This window comes from Triticum aestivum, chromosome 6D (genome assembly GCF_018294505.1).
Source record: "Triticum aestivum cultivar Chinese Spring chromosome 6D, IWGSC CS RefSeq v2.1, whole genome shotgun sequence".
NCBI classification, from domain to species: Eukaryota; Viridiplantae; Streptophyta; class Magnoliopsida; order Poales; family Poaceae; genus Triticum; species Triticum aestivum.
In genome coordinates this window covers 367722991-367743036 of record NC_057811.1, presented here as the reverse complement: position 1 = coordinate 367743036, position 20046 = coordinate 367722991, and the positions used below count along the sequence as shown (strand labels likewise).

Here is a 20046-nt window from a genome sequence, read left to right as displayed (position 1 = left end):
CCTCTGAAAAATTTCTGAAATTTTTAGTAACTCAGAATAAAAGTGAAAGAAACTCAACAAAATTGATAGCAACTACTCCCACAAGTGCCCAGAGGCTATATCATGCATCAAAATTACTTTGGACCATATAAATTTGACATGCAAGCTTAAGAACAAGGTCACCATAGCAGTAAAAATTTGCAATGAATAAAGCACTAGAACAAAAACTAATTGGACCATTGGAGGAGTAACATACCGAAAAACAATCCCCCCAAGCAGTTTTGTGAATGGAGCTTTGAGAAAGGAGATCGAAAATGGCAGCGAAATGAGCTAGAACACGAGTTTGAGCTATGGGATGATTTTTTTCTAGAGGAAGACGAAGTGGGTAGGTGCTGGAATAAGTGGAGGGGGGCCACGTGGGGCCCACAAGACAGGGGGCGTGCCCAGGGGGTAGGTGAAAGTGTGTTAAGTTGACTAGAGGGGGGTGAATAGGCGATTTTTATGAATTCTTCACTAAGGAATTTCAGGGTGAGGAAATTCCTAAGCAAAGAACTACTAGCAGCGGAATAAGTACTCAGATGCAGGCATAACAGAACATAAGCACAGTCATCATGATGAAATGAAAACAAACACAGAGTACAAAAAGCGTAACACAGGATAAACAGGATGAAGACAAACAGACTGAAGAAATTGAACTGAGTAAATTGAGAAAGTCTTCAGTCAAAGCCTTCGAATAGATATGAACAAGCACACAACACAGTAATGAGGAAATGGAAGGGTTGAGGAAATAGAACCAGTAGGCACGGTGAAGACAGTGATTTGGTAGACCAGTTCCAACTGTTGTGACAGTTGTACGTCTAGTTGGAGCGGCTAGGTATTTAAACCTGAGGACACACAGTCATCACCGTATTCTCCTTGAGCTAAGGTCACACAAACCTCGCCCAATCACTCGTGGTAAGTCTTCAGGTGACTTCCAAACCTTCACAAACTCGGTCACTCGACGATCCACAATTTCCTCTTGGATGCTCTAGACCATGACGCCTAACCATCTGGAAGATGTACAGTCTTCAAAGGTAACAAGCGTCGGATCCACACAGGAACAATTTCTTCGGTGATGCTCAATCACTTTGGGTTTGTAGGTGTTTGGGTTTGGGTTTTCCTCACTTGATGATTTTCGCTCAAAGTCCTCGGAGGACGGGATGCTCTCAGTGACAAGTGTCAGTTTCTCTCGGAGCAGCCAACCAGCTAGTGGTTGTAGGGGGCGGCTATTTATAGCCTAGGGAGCAGCCCGACATGATAAGACATAAATGCCCTTCAATGATATGACCGTTAAGTGGGTAGATATTTTGGGACAGCTGGCGCGTAGTATAGCAACGGTCGGAAATTTGAGGCTCAAATTCCTCAGGGCTATCATGTTCCTCACTTGTAGGCAATCCGCACTGGCGAATTCCTAACTCCTTAGTCAGAACAAATTCCTCAGAGACCAGAAGATCTTCGTCTCTGTCACTAAAGAAATTGACTGAAATGCATGAGATTTCCTATGGCTTCACTCGAAAGGATTGGTAGGTGTATGATTTTGAGATGAGCATCACTTGGAAACTTTTCCTTAGTTTTTCCTCGACCCCCTTTAACAGTACGGTGTTTCTTATGACTCAAGAAAGAGAAAATCAAACTACAAAAACAAAAGTCTTCACGCTTCATGTTCCTCGCATGAATATCAAGTCTTCATGGTCACACCAATTTCTTCACTTTCAAAGTCTTCAGAAAGTCCTCAGAAATCCAAAGTCTTCAGTTGAAGACATTCATTTTTAGGGGTCGACTATCTCTGTAAATATCAAACTCCTCATAGACTTATAGACCTGTGTACACTCACAAACGCATCAGTCCCTTAACCTATAAGTCTTCAATACACCAAAATCACTAAGGGGCATTAGATGCACTTACAATCTCCCCCTTTTTGGTGATTGATGACAATATAGGTTAAGTTTTCAACGGGGATAAATATGTGAAGTGTAAATACTGATATTGAGGAATTTGATTGCAAGATATAGAAGAACTCCCCCTGAAGATGTGCATAGTGAGGAATTTGCTTTTGAGGCAATGCACACTTGAAGAGTAGAATCATGAAGATCTCCCCCTATATCTTGTAATTCATGCACGCATTTGACATATAATATGAAGAATTTGAAATGCATGATGAAATATGGTGACTGATGTAATTCAGCATGCGTGCATTAACATACATGAGGAAATAGCATGCAGAGAAACACAACAAAAGTATCAGACCACCATCGGGTTTAAGATTACAACTCAATCCAATAAAGTCTTCAGAAGAACGGGAGTTGTAACTTAGCAAAAAAATGCCCATATATAGAGACCCACTTGAAGACTAACTCAAATTTCTCCCCCTTTGTCATCCAATGACCAAAAGGGACGAAAAATGAGGACTAACGCCCCTAAAGAATATCACAAAGTCGATGGAGGAGCGCCAGCGTTGTTGGGGCCGGTTGTTGAAGTAGGGCCTGCCGCAGTGTCGTCCAAATCTTCATGCTCATCAGTCTCACGCGATGAAGAATATGAGCTGGCTACCAAGGAAGGAACTTTGACTTTCTTGAATTTCTTAGACGGTGGCTGAGACCAGTCAAAGTCCTGCTTGAAGCCCATCTGATTGAGATGTTCTTTGCCATAAAGGTGAGACAGAACAGCCCAGGTGCGATTGAATACTTGATGGAGGTAGTAGTGGTTCTTCTTCACTGAATTGTGTGTAGTAGTCATGTTGTGAGAATTGAACCAAACTGACGCTTGACCCATTTGTGGTTGCGATCGACCTTCTGGTGAAGACTGAGGAGAAGTTCACGATCAGTCATCACCCTTGGAGCTGTGCCTTGAGGATTTTGCTTTGTGGCATTGGCGGCAGAGTCATGGGTGGCAGAGTCATCATTGGCGGAGTAAGATGCAGCTTTGCGGAATTGACCATCCAATGGACGAATGCCTTCATCAATAACAGCAGTAGCCTTGCCCTTTTCATCAGCTGAGGAAAATGTCCGCTTGAGGACTTCAATGGGGGGCAAGTAGCTACCATAGTTGAGTGTGTCAGCCTTGTAATTGATTGAAGACCTTGATATGAGGAATCTCATAATCCAGGGAGCGTAAGGCTTGAATTTAAAAGGTGACAATGCAACATTGGCCAGAGTCCTCATGAAGAAATCATGGTAGTTGACAGGAACACCATGGATGATATTGAAAAGCATATTCTTCATGATGCCAACGACCTCTTCTTCATTTGAGTCGTGGCCTTTGATTGGACTCAATGTCTTGGTCAGAATGCGATAGACAGTCCGTGGCACATACAACAATTCCTTCACGAGGAATTTGGTTCTTGGGGCTTGACCGGGCTTCAGCGGCTTCATCAACACTTGCATATAGTGATCAGTGAGCTCAAGTTCATGATAGATACACCGTGCACCTTCAAGGGGAGGACTGACAGGCAGTGCATGAAGCAATTCAAAGGCCGGTGCTTTGAAGTGAGTGTTTTCTGTCATCCAGTCCAACACCCAAGAGTTCACATCTGCAGCATTTCCTGTGATGTGCAGCATTGCATAGAACTGAAGAATTAGCTCTTCATTCCAATCCCATATGTCAGTGCAGAAGTTGAGCAGTCCAGCGTCATGAAGAACACTGAGGACTGGTGTGAAGCAAGGCACCGATTCCATGTCCACATGAGGAATATGCTCATGGTCAAAGACTTTGTCCTTATCAAAAAGTAGTGAAGAATAGAAGTTGGCTTGGCTTGCTGTCCAGAAACGCTTCCTTCGTGGACGAGCAGAGTCATATGGGTTGAAGTCTGTGAAGAACACATGCTCGTGGAAGAAGTCATTAGGCTTGAAGTTTTGCTTCTTAGAGAAGGGATGCTTCGGTTTGGGCTGAGGAGTATTAGTCAAAGTCATCAGAGGCTCAGGAATCACATTCTCAGGCACCACAGGCTGAGGAATTTCAGTTTCTGCTTCAGTTGCAGCCTGGGTCTTCAATTCTTCATCAGCATTTACATCAGCACTAGTGGCTGGAATTTCTTCAGGAATGGAAGGAGTGGTTTGAGGTTCGTCAGAGCCCATTTGAACTTCAATGTGCACTGGGGACTGAGGAATCTGTTGCAGTGGCGTGAACAAAGGAGAGTTGGGGTGGTAACTTTCCCAAAAGTCATCATTCATCACTAGAGTAATGCTCCAAATGTCCACGTCTCATCTTCTTCATTCAATTCTTCAACGCCCGCCTCTTCAGCTGTGAACTGAAGCATAGGCGATGAGACAACTGGGGTTGAAGGGATATTATCCACTTCAATTTCTTCGTCCAACTGCTCTAAAGAAGTAGCAGAAGGAACGTCTTCATCAGATCCACTTGGGATCTCATAATCTTTACCAAAGGAATGATTTCCTTTGATGGCATGCTTGAGACGGGAACAACATCAATGGGATTCTCGAAAGAGCTTGTCAATATCTTCATCTTCTTCGGTGCTAAAGAAGTTGATGAAGCAGATGCTTTCCTCTTCTTTACAGCTGCTCGTTCTGCAGCCTTAGTTTTCTTCGCTTCTGATGCAGAAGGAAGAACTGGACTTGGTGTTGGTGCAGGAGGAGCAGAGGAAATTGGTTCATTTTCCTCAGGCTTAACTGATGCAGTTGGCCTGGTTGGTTCAGTTTCTTTAGGCTCAACGACAGATGCTTCAGCTAGCCTGACAGGTTCTTTAAGCGCAACACTAGTGGTTGCCCTGGCAATTTCATCAGCGGCTGGAATAGCTTCATCAGCCCTGGTACTAGCAGTTTCATCAGCAGCCTGATTTTAATCAGCGGTGCTGGCATGTTCTTTAGTGGGCTGAGCAGATGCTTCACCCTGAGGAGTTTCGGGTTGCGATGATGCAACAACATTTGAAGTGAATTTCTCTGCCAATTTCACAAATCTGACTTTGGCTCTAGCCAATCAGTGCAGTAGACGTTGAATTCATCACTGAGTCCTTTGATCTCAGTTTGGATAGCAACAAGTTCATCAGTTGTCATGTTGACAACATTCTTCTTCAGAAAGCGCTCTTTCTTGTATTGAGCCTTCTTCAGCTGCGTGGCCTTCTCAAACTTCCATTTTTCTTCTCCGATGAATGCGGTCAGCATGTGACTTTGTCCAGGAGTGAGCTTGAAGTCAGGCACAGGTGTGTTGGGGTCCTTGTGCCAGAGATCAATGTACTCAAGGATCAGCTTGGGATCCAACAGGAGAGGAACTTCACTTCCTTTGGCTCTAGCGGCCCTCTGTTGTCTATCTCTGATGATTTCGGCGAGTTCCTCATCATCAGCTTCGTCATCACTTGACGGTACATGAAAGGCAACCTGCTTCTTGTGAGGACTTCGTCTAGAGCCTCGTCCAGTAGTGGCCTTGGTCTTCAGCAGAGTGGGGCCAGTTGAGGAATGCGGAGGAGCTGAAGAACTTGCTGAGGCTCCTGAGGCAATTGATTTGCCTGTAGTCCTTTGACGCGAGGCGAGATGCACAGGTGCTGAGGACTTTGCTGGAGGAACTGAGGGAATTGGAGGAGCTGGGGCAGCACGAGGAATTTGCTGTGAGGGTTTTGCAGAACTGGGCCGTGAGGGCATTGCTGAGGTGCTTGGCCGTGAGGGCATTGAGGCAGAAGCACTGGGCTTGGGTGCGGGCTTCTTGGGCATGGCCTTCTTAGGCTTGCTAGCAGAGGCCTCAGTAGTGGCAGCAGCAGAATCTTCATTGAATTTCTTCACTACCTCTTTTGCCATTTTGGCCAGCTTAGCTTGACGCTTGGCCCACTCCTTGGGGAAATCCTCACCTCTTCTGATGCTAGAGGAATCAGCAACTTGGCCAGGTGCCAGTGGAGGTCTTGGGCATGGAGGGTGTACGGCAAATTTCTTCATGTACTTGGGAGTCACATATCTGTACTCCCTCCATTCTCTGGCCCATCTCCTCTCAATCCTCTGAATGCGCACTTTGCGCTCATTCTTTGTTTCATGAGGAGTGCAGTACCCTGCATAGATGTCTTCTGGTATCTCAAAAGCATTGTTGACTTCCAATTTCTTCCCTCCCTTCTGAGGTTTCTTGCTGTCAGCCATTTTCTTCAGCTGAGGATTTTGAACAATCGGGTTTTTGAGGAGGTATGCAACTTTTCTTCGAGGAACGCTGCAAATGAGTTAAGTTGATGAGAACCTAATGATTCAGCAGCGGACATGTGTACCTGTGAACAGAGTATGGGTGCAAAGAATTTGGAGAGGTCATATGCGTTCTCAGAAGTTTTGCAAATAAAGAACAAGTTTGAGGAATTTGATCGGATGTTTCTTGAGGAATTTCACTAAGCGTTCTTTGACTTAGGTTCCAGAGTTGTATAGATTGGAAATCCACACAATTGAGGAATCTTGAAGAAAAATGTTGCTTAAGGAAATAGATCAAGAACAGATGTGTATGTGAGGTGTTTAGAGTGTGAAGATTGAAGAATAAACACCTTTTTGAAGATTTGTAGAGATCAATGGAATCAACAAGGGCGGTAAAAATAACTTTTAATTACCCTTGACGAAGAACACGGCGAACTGTAAATAGTAGATTTGAAGCTCGTCGGTTCAGATCTTCCACGCCCTAACTTGGCAGAGGAAGACAGCTACGGCGGCGGCGGAGTGAAGAAATCCGTGGCCGGTGCGAGTACGACGGCGACGAGGTCGAGGAAGCGAAGCTCTTCCACACCGGCGACGATGGAAGTAGCGGTGGTGCTAGGTTTTGAGAGCTCGAGCGAGGGAGTGAGGTCGAGCGGAGTAAAAAACAGTCTGAGGAGGGTGAGGGGTATTTATAGCCGAGGTGAAAAACCGCTCACCCGAGGAAAATGGACGAACGTGCCCCTGACCCTTCTCATTCGTGCAACATGTGTCACCCACGTACAGAGAGGTGGAGATCGTGTGTGATCGTGGGTGAATAGATAATCATATCGCGGGATGTGGAACGGTTTGAGCGGCAAAAAGCCGAAAATTCAGATTAGAATATTTTAAAATTTCGTTCGCAAATTCTTCAGCTGACAAGGACACATTGAAGATTTTGAATGGGTTTCAAATAGAACGCACATGAAGAATTTGCGAATAGACTGGGTTGAGTTTAGCATAGAGGGGGAAGGGTCCGATCACATTCACTTAGCAGAAAAAATCAACTTGAAGAATTAGCACTAAGTGAATGTTGTAGAGGACATAAACTCACATATATATAGTCAATGAAGAACAACGACGGAAACAGTGAAGATAATGCAGAGTTGAAGAAATTGAACAACTGAGGAATATCGAAAATGAGGAAAAACTCAAATTGAAGATTTTCAACTTTTGTTGGTGGCGTGACCCACCGTATAAGAATGATGATTTCAGACGCCGTGTACAATTGTCGTAGGGCTCTGAGAATCAAATTCTTCGTTAATTTCTTCACACTTAGAGCATTAGTCTTCATTGGTTGAAGAAGAACAGTTACTTCGTGTGTTGCACATGTAAGTCATCAATTTTGCATAAGTGTTAGGATGTGTGTCCTTTTCAGAGGACATTCGAAGATTCTAAGATATTTAGCTCACACCGCAACTTGCTAAATCTTTTCTCATCCAAGGGCTTTGTGAAGATATCGGTAGTTGCTCTTCAGTCTTCACGTGCTCGATGGAGATGTCGCCCTTCAACACATGATCACGAAGAAAATGATGACGAATCTGAATGTGCTTTGTCTTCAAATGCTGAACTGGGTTATGAGCAATCTTGATGGCTCTCTCATTGTCACAGTAGAGAGGCACATTCTTCATGTTGATGCCGTAGTCCTCGAGGGTTTGCTTCATCCATAGCAATTGAGCACAGCACGAACCAACAGCAATGTACTCAGCTTCAGCAGTAGACAGTGATACGCAGTTCTGTTTCTTCAAGCACCAACAGACCAAGGATCGTCCGAGGAAATGACATGCCTGATGTTGACTTGTGGTCCACACGATCACCAACATTGTCAGTCTGAATATCCAATGAGGTCAAAAGCCGAGCCCTTGGGATACCATAATCCAAGTGTTGGAGTGTGAGCTAGATATCGAAGAATATGCTTCACAGCCTTATGGTGTGATTCCTTCGGTGTAGCTTGAAAGCGGGCACACATGCAAACACTAAGCATAATATCTGGCCTAGATGCACATAAATACAATAAAGAACCAATCATGGAGCGGTATACCTTTTGATCGAAGTCTATACCATTTTCATCAGTGCAAAGATGGTCATTTGTGGGCATAGGGATTTTGACGCCTTTGCAATCTTGCATGCCGAATTTCCTCAACACATCCTTGAGGTATTTCTCCTGAGATATGAATATGCCATTGCTCTATTGATGAATTTGAAGACCTAAGAAGAATTTCAATTCTCCCATCATAGACATTTCATATTCCTCCCGCATCATATAACCAAATTCGTCAGTGTAACGTTGGTCAGTACAGCCAAAAATAATATCATCAACATATATTTGGCACACAAACAATTCACCATCATAGGTTTTAGTGAAAAGAGTTGGGTCAAGTGAACCGGGTTTGAAGCCTTTCTTCATGAGGAATTCCTTCAAAGTATCATACCACGGCCGAGGGGCCTGCTTGAGGCCATAGAGGGCCTTATTGAGTCTGTAGACTTGGTCAGGATGCTTTGGATCTTCAAAACCTGGGGGTTGAGCAACATATACTTCTTCCTCAAGCTTACCATTGAGGAATGCACTTTTCACATCCATTTGATATAAGATGATGTCATGATGCTTAGCATAAGAAAGTAATATGCGAATAGCCTCAAGTGTAGCAACAGGTGCAAAAGTTTCATCGAAATCAATTCCTTCAACCTGTGTGTAGCCTTGGGCTACAAGCCGTGCCTTATTCCTCACCACAAGGCCATTTTCATCTTGCTTGTTGCGGTAGATCCACTTTGTGCCGATGATATTGTGCTTGCGAGGGTCTGGTCGCTTGCAAGTTCCCAGACGTTGTTGAGCTCGAACTGATGTAATTCCTCTTGCAAAGCTTGAATCCACTCAGGCTCCAGAAATGCTTCATCTACCTTAGTGGGCCCTGTGATAGAGACGAAAGTAAAGTGCGCACAAAAGTTAGATAAATGCGAAGCTTTTGAGCGTGTGAGAGGACCTGGTGCGTTGATGTCGCTGATGATTTTCTCAATCTGCACTTCATTTGCAACGCGAGGATGAGCGGGTTGACGACGAGGAATTGGATCAGCATTTTCTTCAGATCCATTTTCCTCAGGTGCACCAGTATGATGTTCTTCACGGTCTGGAACGACTTCTTCAACAGATTCTTTGGTAGGAATGACATCCTCAGTTGCCTTGAACTTGATGGTTTCCTCAGGAGACTGTTCATCTATCACAAGAGGTAGGTGCTCTCTTTGCGAGCCATTAGTTTCATCGAACCGCACATCTACAGTTTCAACAACCTTGTGGTGAACGTTGTTGAAGACTCTGTAGGTGTGCGAGCGAGTCCTTTCCGTAACCAAGCATAAAACCTGCATGTGCTTTCGGTGCAAATTTAGAATTGTGATGAGGATCTCTAATCCAACATTTAGCACCGAAGACTTTGAAATAACTCACATTGGGTTTCTTGTCAGTGAGGAGTTCATATGCAGTCTTTTTGAAGAATTTGTGAAGATATACCCTGTTGATGATGTGGCACGCAGTATCAATTGCCTCAATCCAGAAATGTCTAGGCGTCTTGTATTCATCAAGCATAGTGCGAGCCATCTCAACAAGAGTCCTGTTCTTGCGCTCCACGACGCCATTCTGCTGAGGAGTATAAGGAGCAGATAACTCATGAGTAGTACCAAGTTTAGCAAGATAATCGTCAAGACCAGTATTCTTGAACTCAGTTCCATTGTCACTTCTGATGTGCTTGATCTTCACACCAAAGTTGGTTGAAGCCCTTGAGGAAAATCGTTTGAAGACTTCCTGCACTTCATGTTTGTAAGTGATGATATGCACCCATGTGTAACTAGAGTAATCATCAACAATAACAAAGCCATATAGAGATGCTTCATTGGTGAATGCAGAATAATGGTTAGGACCAAAGAGATCCATGTGAAGCAATTCAAATGGTCGAGTGGTAGTCATGATAGTCTTCACTGGATGCTTGGCCTTGGTCATCTTTCCAGCTTCACAGGCTCCGCACAAGTGATCCTTGAGGAATTTGACATTCTCAATGCCAATGACATGCTTCTTCTTCACGAGCGTGTGCAAGTTCCTCATGCCAGCATGACCGGCGGCGACGCGTTGGGCACGCCGACGACCATATGCCACGGCAAGGGCGGCTTAGGTTGGTCTCCCGACGACCATTTGGTCTACGAGGAGTCGCTTCTGGACGAGGGCGACGACACAAGTCGACCTGGGCAGGTAGGAGGCACAGGGGGTGGACGGAGACATCGTCCCGACGAGGTCCCGAGGCGGCAACAACTCGGTCGCGACAAACTCACTCTATGGAGCTCGAATTGGATGACCTCGTGGTCCCGCGGCGGTATCGCGCACAGACGGTCAGGGCGCGCACACGGCCCCTCGTGAACAGGAGGAACAGGAAGGGGGTAGGTGGGCTGGGCTGGGTACTGTGCAACTCAAGCCCATTTGCACAGTCACATACTTTTTCTTTTACATTTCTGTTTTATTTATTTCTCTCCGTTTTGCAAATTAATAAAATACCAAATGAATTTATTTGCATGTCCAACTTAGCACATAAATACTAGTTAATGTTTTGAGCTAGCACAACAAGTCTCAGTTTATTTTGAATATTTTAAATATATATTTAATCTAAAAAGGTTCAATTTAATGCTGCTGGCCCACTAAAATAATTGCCAGGGACAATTTGGGCATCCAAATGAAGTTGATATTATTTTTACCAATACTTGGGGATTTTTTGACATATTGTAAACATTTGTATTTCACTGTTTGAAGAAATAGTAATTTGACTTGCAATTTAAATTTGAAGTTGACTTTGATTTTTATCTAGTGGCAATTCGGCTTAGTAAAAATGATTACATGGCATCATTAGCATGGGTTCGCTTTAGCTAATCATGAGGGGTGTTACATCAAGCAAGGGGTGGGGGGCTTTGTCCCCCCCCCCTCCCCCAATGACCTAAAAGAATGATTATACCAATATTTAAGTTTGTATGGATGATTGGCTTGTTAGTTCGAAGCTTTTGAACACGTCGAGCATCTTCCCATTGAATAACTCGAGCAGGCCCACATACAACATCACATTAGATACTCCAATTAGCGCGTACTGCGACACCTGCCATATGATGTGCAGGTCACAGTTGTTTGTGGTGGTCGCGCTAGCCTTCCTGAAGTGCTTGACCGTTCCAGCAGTGGCCATTGCCATTGCACCGAGGACCAGGCCAAGGCCCTTTCGCACAAACGCCGACAATAGCCATAATATGCTACATTTTGGCTTTTTACTTTCTGGTGCACTGCCGTGCTTTGCATTATTTTTTCTTGTAATATGTTGCGACTTGCGAGCAAGCCGTGTTGTGTATTGCCCAAGCTTTTGACTTTTACTCTTCTGTAGTTCTATTTTATAATTAAATTGGGTTGTGAACTTTGGTTTCCTTTGATTATGGAACAGAGGAGGGGTGGGGGGCTCTGTGCCCTAATGATCTAATAGAATGAAGGGATTATGCCCCTATTTTAGTTTATATGGATGCTTGGCTTGTTGGTTCACGAATATGGTCATGCATTCTTGCTCGTCTTAAGTTTTTCCTTGGGTCAGCCGCTGGATGGAACCAGGATGGGGGCAGAGCCCCCCTAGATCTAAAAGTACCACCTCTCGAGTTTTTTTTTGGGTCTATCCCTACCACTTAGTCACGGAGAGTATGGAGGAGCAGGAAGTAGAATTGGTTGAGGTAGCCCTCGTTTAGGTTGAAATCCGCGGAACCTTTAAAAGCCCGAACTATTCAGGAGCCATGGGACTCCCGGAAGCGGTGACACTCTAGTCTTTCATAGGTCATGCTCCCAGGCGACTAGACGTATTTAAAAAACATCGTTGTGTGACGTTGTCGAGTGTACTGGACAACCTTCACTAATAGGGCATCAAACCACGCCTACTAATCTCTAACCACGTTGCTAAGGATACCTCTAATAAAAAATTGATTCTTGAACATCAACATATGTTTTTTTAAATACGTAAGTATTTTTCCAAAAAACTAAGGTTTCTAACTTTTTGCACTTCCAAAATTATTTGAACGTTTTCAAAATGAATTTTCTTAAATTACGTTATAAAAAATTAAATCACATGAATATTTCAAAATGCATTGAAACTTTTTTCAATAACGTGGACATTTAATGAATAGCGTGAACTTTATGCTTCAAGCACGTGAGCACCTTTTAAAACAATGTGAGCATTTCTTGTATACAACCTGGACTTTTGTTACAAGCTTGTGAATATTTTTTCTAAAACAGCGTGAACATATTTTTGAAAAACAATCCCCTTTTTTTTACAAAAAAGTCCAACATGAACAATTTCTATTGAAAAACATTAACAACTTTTCAAAAAATGTAAACTTTTCATAAGCATTCGGGACCATAGGGACAAATCACGAAGAATGGCATAATTGGCTGGGGCCCATTTAACATTTGACTAATTTTCTTAAATATGAATTTTTTTCTGGGTTTCTTCATTTCTTTTCCACTTGTTTCCTTTTGTAGTTTCTTTCTGTTTTCTTTCTGAATCTCCAATTTCATTGGTTTCTTCTTTGCTTTTTTAGTCTGCATTCACCATTTTTATTATTTTCTTTTCCTTTTTTCCTTTTAACACTATTTGATATAAAATATAAAATGCATCCTCAAATTTGGAAAAAATCTAGTATTTTACAATTGTTCATAAGTTGCAAAGTATATCTCACAACTTGAAAAGAAAATCATGAATCTAAAAATGTTTGTGATCTAAATAGTCTTCATGAAGTTAACAAAATTATTGAATTTTGACAAATCTTCATGTATTTTAAATATGTTCATTGTTTTTAAAATCATTTTTTTAATGTTTGAGTTATTTAAAAAAGTTCTTATTTCATAAATTATTCATGATTTATTTTTAAAAAATATTCTTAAGATTTAAATATGTTCATAAATTTGAAATGTTAAAATAAAATAAAATAGAAAGCATGAAAAAGAAAAGGAATTTTTAAAAGAAACAAAATGCGAAAAGGATAGAAAACATAAAAGGAAAATGGAAAAGAATAGCTGAATTCAAAGAAAAATGGTACAAACCCAAAATAAAAACGCAGCTAGAACCTACACAAAAGAAAGGAAAACCACTCCTAAAAAAACGAAAACAAGCGCACTTGTCGCATGCATAAGGATACGAAGCTCGTGTGAATGGGTTGACCCAGGTCAACTTGACACAACTAGATGATACCCCGCCCGTTGCATCAGGAATCGGTTTCTATATACTTTCATTATTTTCGATTATTTTGAACATGAATATTAGGATGAATACAAGAACTAGAAATAAAAATACGTATGATTTATTGTATTTAGCTTTTGAGGTGATCTTTGTTCCATACATGTTTGCATGTTGAGGTACGTCTTTTTCATGCATGTTTACATAGTAAGGTGGTGGTGTATGTGTGCGTGCGTGCGCACGCGCATGTTGAAACACATAGGTTAACGGGGCTAGCTATTTTGATATAGAAGATAAGTGTTGGAATTCCTAAGGATTCACTGAGCTCCTAGACAGAACTCAAAGGCCAAAGGCACTCTGCGAGATTATGGATCAACCCATTTTAAGCTTTGTAGGGTTGAAGTCCTAAGGAACATGAATACTAGTTCTTATTACTAAAAGAAAGTGCAGGGCTTCCCGTATCGCATTCCCTTAAAAAAATCATACATGATCAATCAACAATGAGCAATGAACATTGGGAAATTTACATGTTTTGAACTACAACTTCATATGGATGATGTCGAAGATGGAGATGAAGACACTGTTGTGGATGAAGATGCTGGTGGAGAGGATGCTCCTTGCTTTGCATTGATGTTGGTGATAGTTATGACCATACATCCACCCTAGTCGCCCCGGGGGGGGGGGGGGGGATGACAGATCCAACAAAAGACCAGCCCATTGGGGAGAAGGGAGGGCTCTTGTTCCACCGCCGCACAATATTCCGTCAAAAAATCTGGGTAAGCCTCCAACTGTTGCAATTCTACAATGAAACATTGTTTCTGGATAACATATGCTCGAGATAATCAAATGAAGGCAAGAATTGGACTATTCATCCTCTAAATTCATCGTGTAAAACCGTCTTTCTTGATGTCTCTATTAGACCATCGTCTTTCATTATGTTACAACTCATTTTGGGGTTTGCATTTTGTACTTGTAGTCCTGCATGAAGTGGATATTCTCCTATTAGCAACTCTAACCGGTCCCCTATAACCAGTTAGAGGAGTAAAAATTCCGGTTTACTCCCTCTAACCGGCACCTAGTGATCTCTTATAATCTTTAGAGTAAACTTTTTCCTCCACAGTCTCACTGAGGACTAAATGTACTCGACCGAGCAGGTATAAAGAATAAATCTCGTGGCTCCCGTCGCTCCCCTTCGCGTCGCCCCGGTCACTGACATGACTGTCGCCGTTGTAACCCACTCCCTCTTCCATATCCTCTCCTCGGGTCACCGGAGAGCACCGTCGGATCCCGTTCCACAGCTGCAATGCCGTGGTCGCCGTGAGATGGCACTCTAACGCAAGGTTCTTCGGAGTTGCCGCCCGCCCAACCTGGACGAGTGAGAAGGAGTGCGCAACCGCGGAAACGGGCTGCTGCTGCTGCCAGGAATGCCTGCGTTAAGCATCAGAGGCAATGGACGTGCCGGTCGGCCTTGCCCCGGTGAGGAGCTCGATGAAATTTGACCCGGCCTTCGCGAAGGGGTTGCTGGCGACCGTGGCCTCCTTGTTCCCTTGCTGCTACCGCTGCTTGCCGACGCGCCCGCCAAAGCACGAGATGGTCCCCGTCGACGCTAGCAGCCATACGACCGCCCCCAGCCCCGGCCATGGCGGCCTGTTCCCTGCCCGCCCGCCCCCGGCATCCTCCTCCCCGACCGCCGCTTCGCGAACTTGTGAGCTTGTGCCCTCTCATCACCACTTTCTTTCTGGGGCAATAAAGCTCCGTCGGATGGTGAGAGCTGGTCCCCACCTACGCCTGAAGCAGCCTTGCTGGTCTCTGACGTGTTGCTGCATAGGGACTTGCTGCTCCTGGTTGCCGGTGCAGGGCGCGGCCTAGTGGTCAGCCAATATGTCGGCTAAGGCGGATGAGTCAAGGGATGGGAGGTCGTCGATGGTGGCGGAGGCGGCGTTGATGAGCCACTTGATGACCTTGTTGGGCTGGTCGAACCCGAGGCGGTTGTGCTGATCGTAGAACCACTTTTGTCTTTTCTCATGTGCCCTCGGTGTTCAGTCGCCGGTGTGGTCACCATCGTCGCAGCTTGCTGTTGAGACGCATAGCAAGTGCTCGACGAAATGCATAAGCCAATTGTAAGTTTTACCCCGCTAAGTTTATGGGATTGGTAAGGAAGACATTTTTTTCGAGAAGCAAATGTACTCCTCTAAAGGATATTCGGTCGTCTACTCTAAATTTTTAGAGATCGGCTGGAGTTGCTCCTATAAGTTTTTTTTTGACGGGGAGTTGCTCGTTGGCTGTTTGAATACAATGGTCATATGTGTGGCCAAACTTTTTAACTAGTAGATACTGAGCATGCTCTATGCAATGCAATGTTTGGTTTCGGTCATGTGTTCCTTTCACTATGCATTATTCATCAAAGTGGTGAGAATTTTTCTTCACTCATATGGATGCATGTTTTTTTCTTCTTCTTTTTCTCAGGCTCCATAATTTGATACGGTATAGTGTACAAAGTAGCCATTTCACTTCAGAAAAGGCAGAAATGACACTTCGCATGAAATTCTCTCTCTGGGTTCGAACCATACATGTTATTTTCTATTTCATTGTGCTGTACTTGTAGCGAAGAAATCGATTTGAAGTTATATATATATATATATATATATATATATATATATATATATATATATATATATATATATATATATATATATATATATATATATATATATATAAGGCCTGTTCGGAGTCTCGCCACTCCAGAACTCCACTCCCGGAGCGGAGGTAGCTTCAACTGAAAATAAAGAAGTGGGAAAACACCCGCTCCGTAGATCCTCGTATTTTTTGGAGCCGGCGGACTATCGAACAGGGCTATAGTGTGCATGGTCTGTTGCAAACCGGAACCAACAGGAAGAAAGAAAGTCATGCATACAAATGAAGTGCACTGTCCATGCATGCATACAAAGGAAGTGGTAGCAGACTAGTCAGCGGTACAGTGAACATAAGTGGTCAGTTACAGCGTGAAACTGGCCAAAAAATGCCAAGAACGAACACATAGCTAAGACATAGGCGTACATGCCATCGTAGTTGCACATGACACACTGGCATGCTTATTCTTTAGTCGTGGCAGCAGCCAGCCACCGCCGATCCCATGCATGTCCTATCATCAACGAGAGACCCGTCGCGCGCGCTGAACGTACGTACCAATGCTCGTGCATGAAGTCTCCGATCTCAAGAACCACCGCAGCCAGGCGGCCGTCGAGAGAGGCCGCCGAGTCACTCGTGGCATGCCTCCTCGTCGTCCACGCTCCCTTCCTCCTCCTCGTCGCTCCGCCCGTCCACCTTGCAGGTCTTCCTGTAGCGGCCGGCGAAGACGAGGTACACCGCGAAGTCGGCGACGGAGAGTATGGCTAGCAGGAAGTAGAACTTGTTGAGGTGGCCCTCGTTCAGGTCCGCCGGGATCCAGCCCGGCCGCCCGTCCACGGCGGTGGCCTTGGTCACCGCGCTGACGATGATGTCGCTGAAGTAGTTGCCGAGGGACATGGACATCATGCACAGCGCGCTGCCGAAGCTCTTGAACCCGTCGGGCATCTCGCCGTTGAAGAACTCGAGCTGGCCCACGTACATCATCACTTCCGACACTCCGATCAGCGCGTACTGCGGCACCTGCCATAGGATGTGCAGCTCGCTGCTGTTCGCCGTGGTCGCGCTGGCCTTCCTGAAGTGCTCCACCGTTCCGGCGGTGGCCATGGCCATTGCGCCGAGGACCAGGCCAAGTCCCATCCTCTGCAGCTCCGTGGGTCCGGTCGAGCGTCCAGTGAACCGTGCGAGGAACGGGCAGATGGCCCGCCGGTACAGGAAGATGGTGGTCGCGACGGTGAGGATGTCGAAGGCCGACATGCTGGAGGCCGGGATCGAGAAGGCGCCCAAAGGTGTGGTCCGGCGCATCGCGGCACCCTGCACGACGAAGAGCGACGCCATCTGGGTGAAGACGACGGAGTAGAGGATGGTGCAGACCCAGATAGGGAGGATCCGGAGGATGCTCTTCACTTGCTCCACCTGCGTCACCGTGCACAGCTTCCACTGATCGCGCGTTTTGCTGCAGGTGGCGAGCTTGGAGCTGGTGTCTTCGGTCGTGAGCGCCGCGCGGTCCAAGAACCTGAAGCCTTTGGTGTGCAGAAGCTTCCTTGAGCCGGCGTCCGTCTTGTCGTCGCCCTCGTACAGGATCTCCACGTCGGAGGAGCAGGACACGCCGCCGGCCTTCCAGTTCCTGCAGGCGGCGGAGGCGACCTGGCAGATGCTGGCCATGGGGTTGCCGCAGGGCTGCGCGTGGCGGTACTGTGGCGTCCCGCTGAGGAAGAGCAGCAGGGCGGTGGCGGCGGCGGCGGTGGAGGCCCAGAAGCCGAGCACCCACTTGCCGTGGTCCTGGAGGTAGCTGAGGAAGGTGTTGGAGAAGAGCGAGCCGAGGTTGAGCGCCAGGTAGAAGTAGCTGAAGAAGGAGACCTTGGAGTGCGCCTCGGCGGGGTCCTCCTCGTCGAACTGGTCGGCCCCGAAGGTGGCGATGTTGGGCTGGTAGCCGCCGTTGCCGAAGGCGATCATGTAGAGCGCGATGTAGAAGATCCCCATCTCCGTGCCGGAGTGCGAGGCGCAGGGCGTGTGCTCCGTGCCGCACCCGACCGGCCTGATGAGGTATAGCCGCGAGGAGAGCGACAGCAGCCCGAGCCCCTGCAGAAAGGCGCACAGCCCATCATCAGCCCACGGCCGCGCGGTACCACCTACGTTCGTACGTACGTCCCTGATGTGCACCGCGACAGTGATCGCCCATCGATCGATCGCTCGCGTGTACAAAGCTACAAAAACTAGAGTGCTTACGAGGACGAAGATGGCCTGGAAGATGGCGCAGGTCTTGTAGCGGCCCCAGTAGGAGTCGCTGAGGAAGGCGCCGATGAGGGAGAACATGTAGACGGTGCCGGTCCACTTGCTCACGTTGTTGGCCGCGTCGCCGTTGCTCTGCTGCACCACCCTCGTCAGGAACAGCACCAGGTTCACGTTCACGCCGAAGAAGGCCATCGTCGCCAGGCCCTGGTTCACTGCAAAATCAAAATACCTATCAGATCGAATCAAATCACCACCGCCAACCGCCAAGAGCACGTCCAGTTCATACATACAAAAGCTGACGGATGCTGGCCGGCTAACCACGCGACGACACGCACGCAAACCGGCACAGTGCCAACAAAAGCGTAAACTGTGCAACGAAAACGAAGTCGCCTTTCGACGCTTCCCCCTGACGGCAACGTGGAGCGCCGACTGATCAACCGAAGCGCGTCACTTCAGTGCCAATAATAACTTACAGTTGTGGCAGCTAGCGATAACACTGTCGTCCGACCAACCACATAGCCCGCCAGCCAGCCAGCGCTACAGATGGATCGGCCGATGGCTAGTGTTGGATCGTATGGATGATACGTCTGCTGTCTCGTAATGGTGCTGCTGCCCTGAATTAGCATTCGTAGTGCGCCCGAGGCGCCTCCCCCGTGGCGGGGAATCCCCAGTTCCGGGCGCTGCATGGCCGATGTCACCTCAGCATGCAGAATGCCGCAAAAGGGCCTGGTGTCTACCGGCTGCTTTGAGGCAAAACGTCACCTCAGATTGATCGACTTGCGCTATATGTGTGCCACTACACTGCACTACTCCTACGTATCATGGCAGCGTAAAGTTTTTTTTTTTGGGCGAGAAATGGCAGCGTAAAGTTCACCGGGAAAAAGCCTGGTTATCAATCTGCTAGTGCTTTTCTAGTGGAAGGACGGAAGGAAGGAGATGGTGATCAGCAGATAATATATATGCAGCTGGTAGGGAGAAATCCTTGCTGTTTTTCGCCTAGAGAAAAGATGATGAAATTAATTACCGAGAATAAGGCCTCCGGCGAGCCATCCTCCCGACTTGCCCTTCACCGCCGGCCGCCCCTTGATGTCCACGGACCCGTCGAGGGTGTACTCGCAGAGCTTCTCCTCGGCGGCCCTCCTCTCCGCGGCGGCGTCGCCGCCCATGGCGATCACCCTCATCTTCAGCTCTCCCTCGTTCGCAGACTGCAGCCATACATCACATCGAGACACATACTGTTAGACTTGGCAGCAGATTTCTTATCTAACAGAGAGTACAAGGCAGGACGAAACAGAACCCTGCTGGCTAGCTACAGCCACGTAGAGAAAATAACTAGGAACGAGGTGGAGGTGGAGCATGGGTTCTAACCATTTCTCACTTCCTCGCTGGATCTCCTCAGCAGCCGGCCTCCGTCGAGTAATGCAACGAGAGGCTGCTGCTGCTGCGAGGAGGAGGCCGAGCAAGAAGGCAAAGAGAGAGAACAAGAGACGAGGCGAGGCGATGAGGTAGCTGCTTGGCTTCTGCGGTGCGCTTTATAGAGCCCGCGGCCGGGCTTTGGTAGGGTGTGCAGAATGGAAAAGCTAGCGAGGAAGGCAGTGTGCGTGGCCTGCTCCGCTCGCATGAGGTCACTGGTTCATGTATCTTAGGTAGATGGACGTCACGGCCGACGGCGACGCTCGCCCTATTTCTTTGGGTTTTTTTACCCCCTAGCTCCTCTTTTTGTTCTTCTGACCTGACCCGTCTCCAGGCCACAGGCCAGAGCCCATCATCGCACGGAAGAAATTCAGCACGCTCTG

General features: G+C 46.4%; 1 protein-coding gene across 2 annotated transcripts; it reads right to left on the bottom strand.

Moving 5' to 3' along the window:
* Window positions 1-16282: 16282 nt before the first annotated feature.
* Window positions 16283-19752, bottom strand: LOC123145136 (protein NRT1/ PTR FAMILY 7.2). 2 transcript variants are annotated; one of them, XM_044564461.1, is made up of 4 exons: window positions 19619-19752; window positions 19275-19455; window positions 18245-18462; window positions 16283-18097 (listed from the first exon to the last, which is right to left on the bottom strand). In XM_044564461.1, the coding sequence occupies exons 1-4, from the start codon at window positions 19619-19621 to the stop codon at window positions 16649-16651; spliced, it is 1851 nt and encodes a 616-aa protein (XP_044420396.1). In that variant the 5' UTR covers window positions 19622-19752; the 3' UTR covers window positions 16283-16648. The 2 variants fall into 2 exon arrangements, with proteins under 2 accessions (XP_044420396.1, XP_044420395.1); XM_044564460.1 differs by having other exon boundaries at window positions 16283-18462.
* Window positions 19753-20046: the final 294 nt, after the last annotated feature.

Bases quoted from the DNA above. Each gene is read 5' to 3' on its own strand.
- LOC123145136 (XM_044564460.1), bottom strand. The intron at 18,463-19,274 runs GTAATTAATTTC...TTGATTTTGCAG, and splicing joins CGCCGGAGGCCTTATTCTCG to TGAACCAGGGCCTGGCGACG.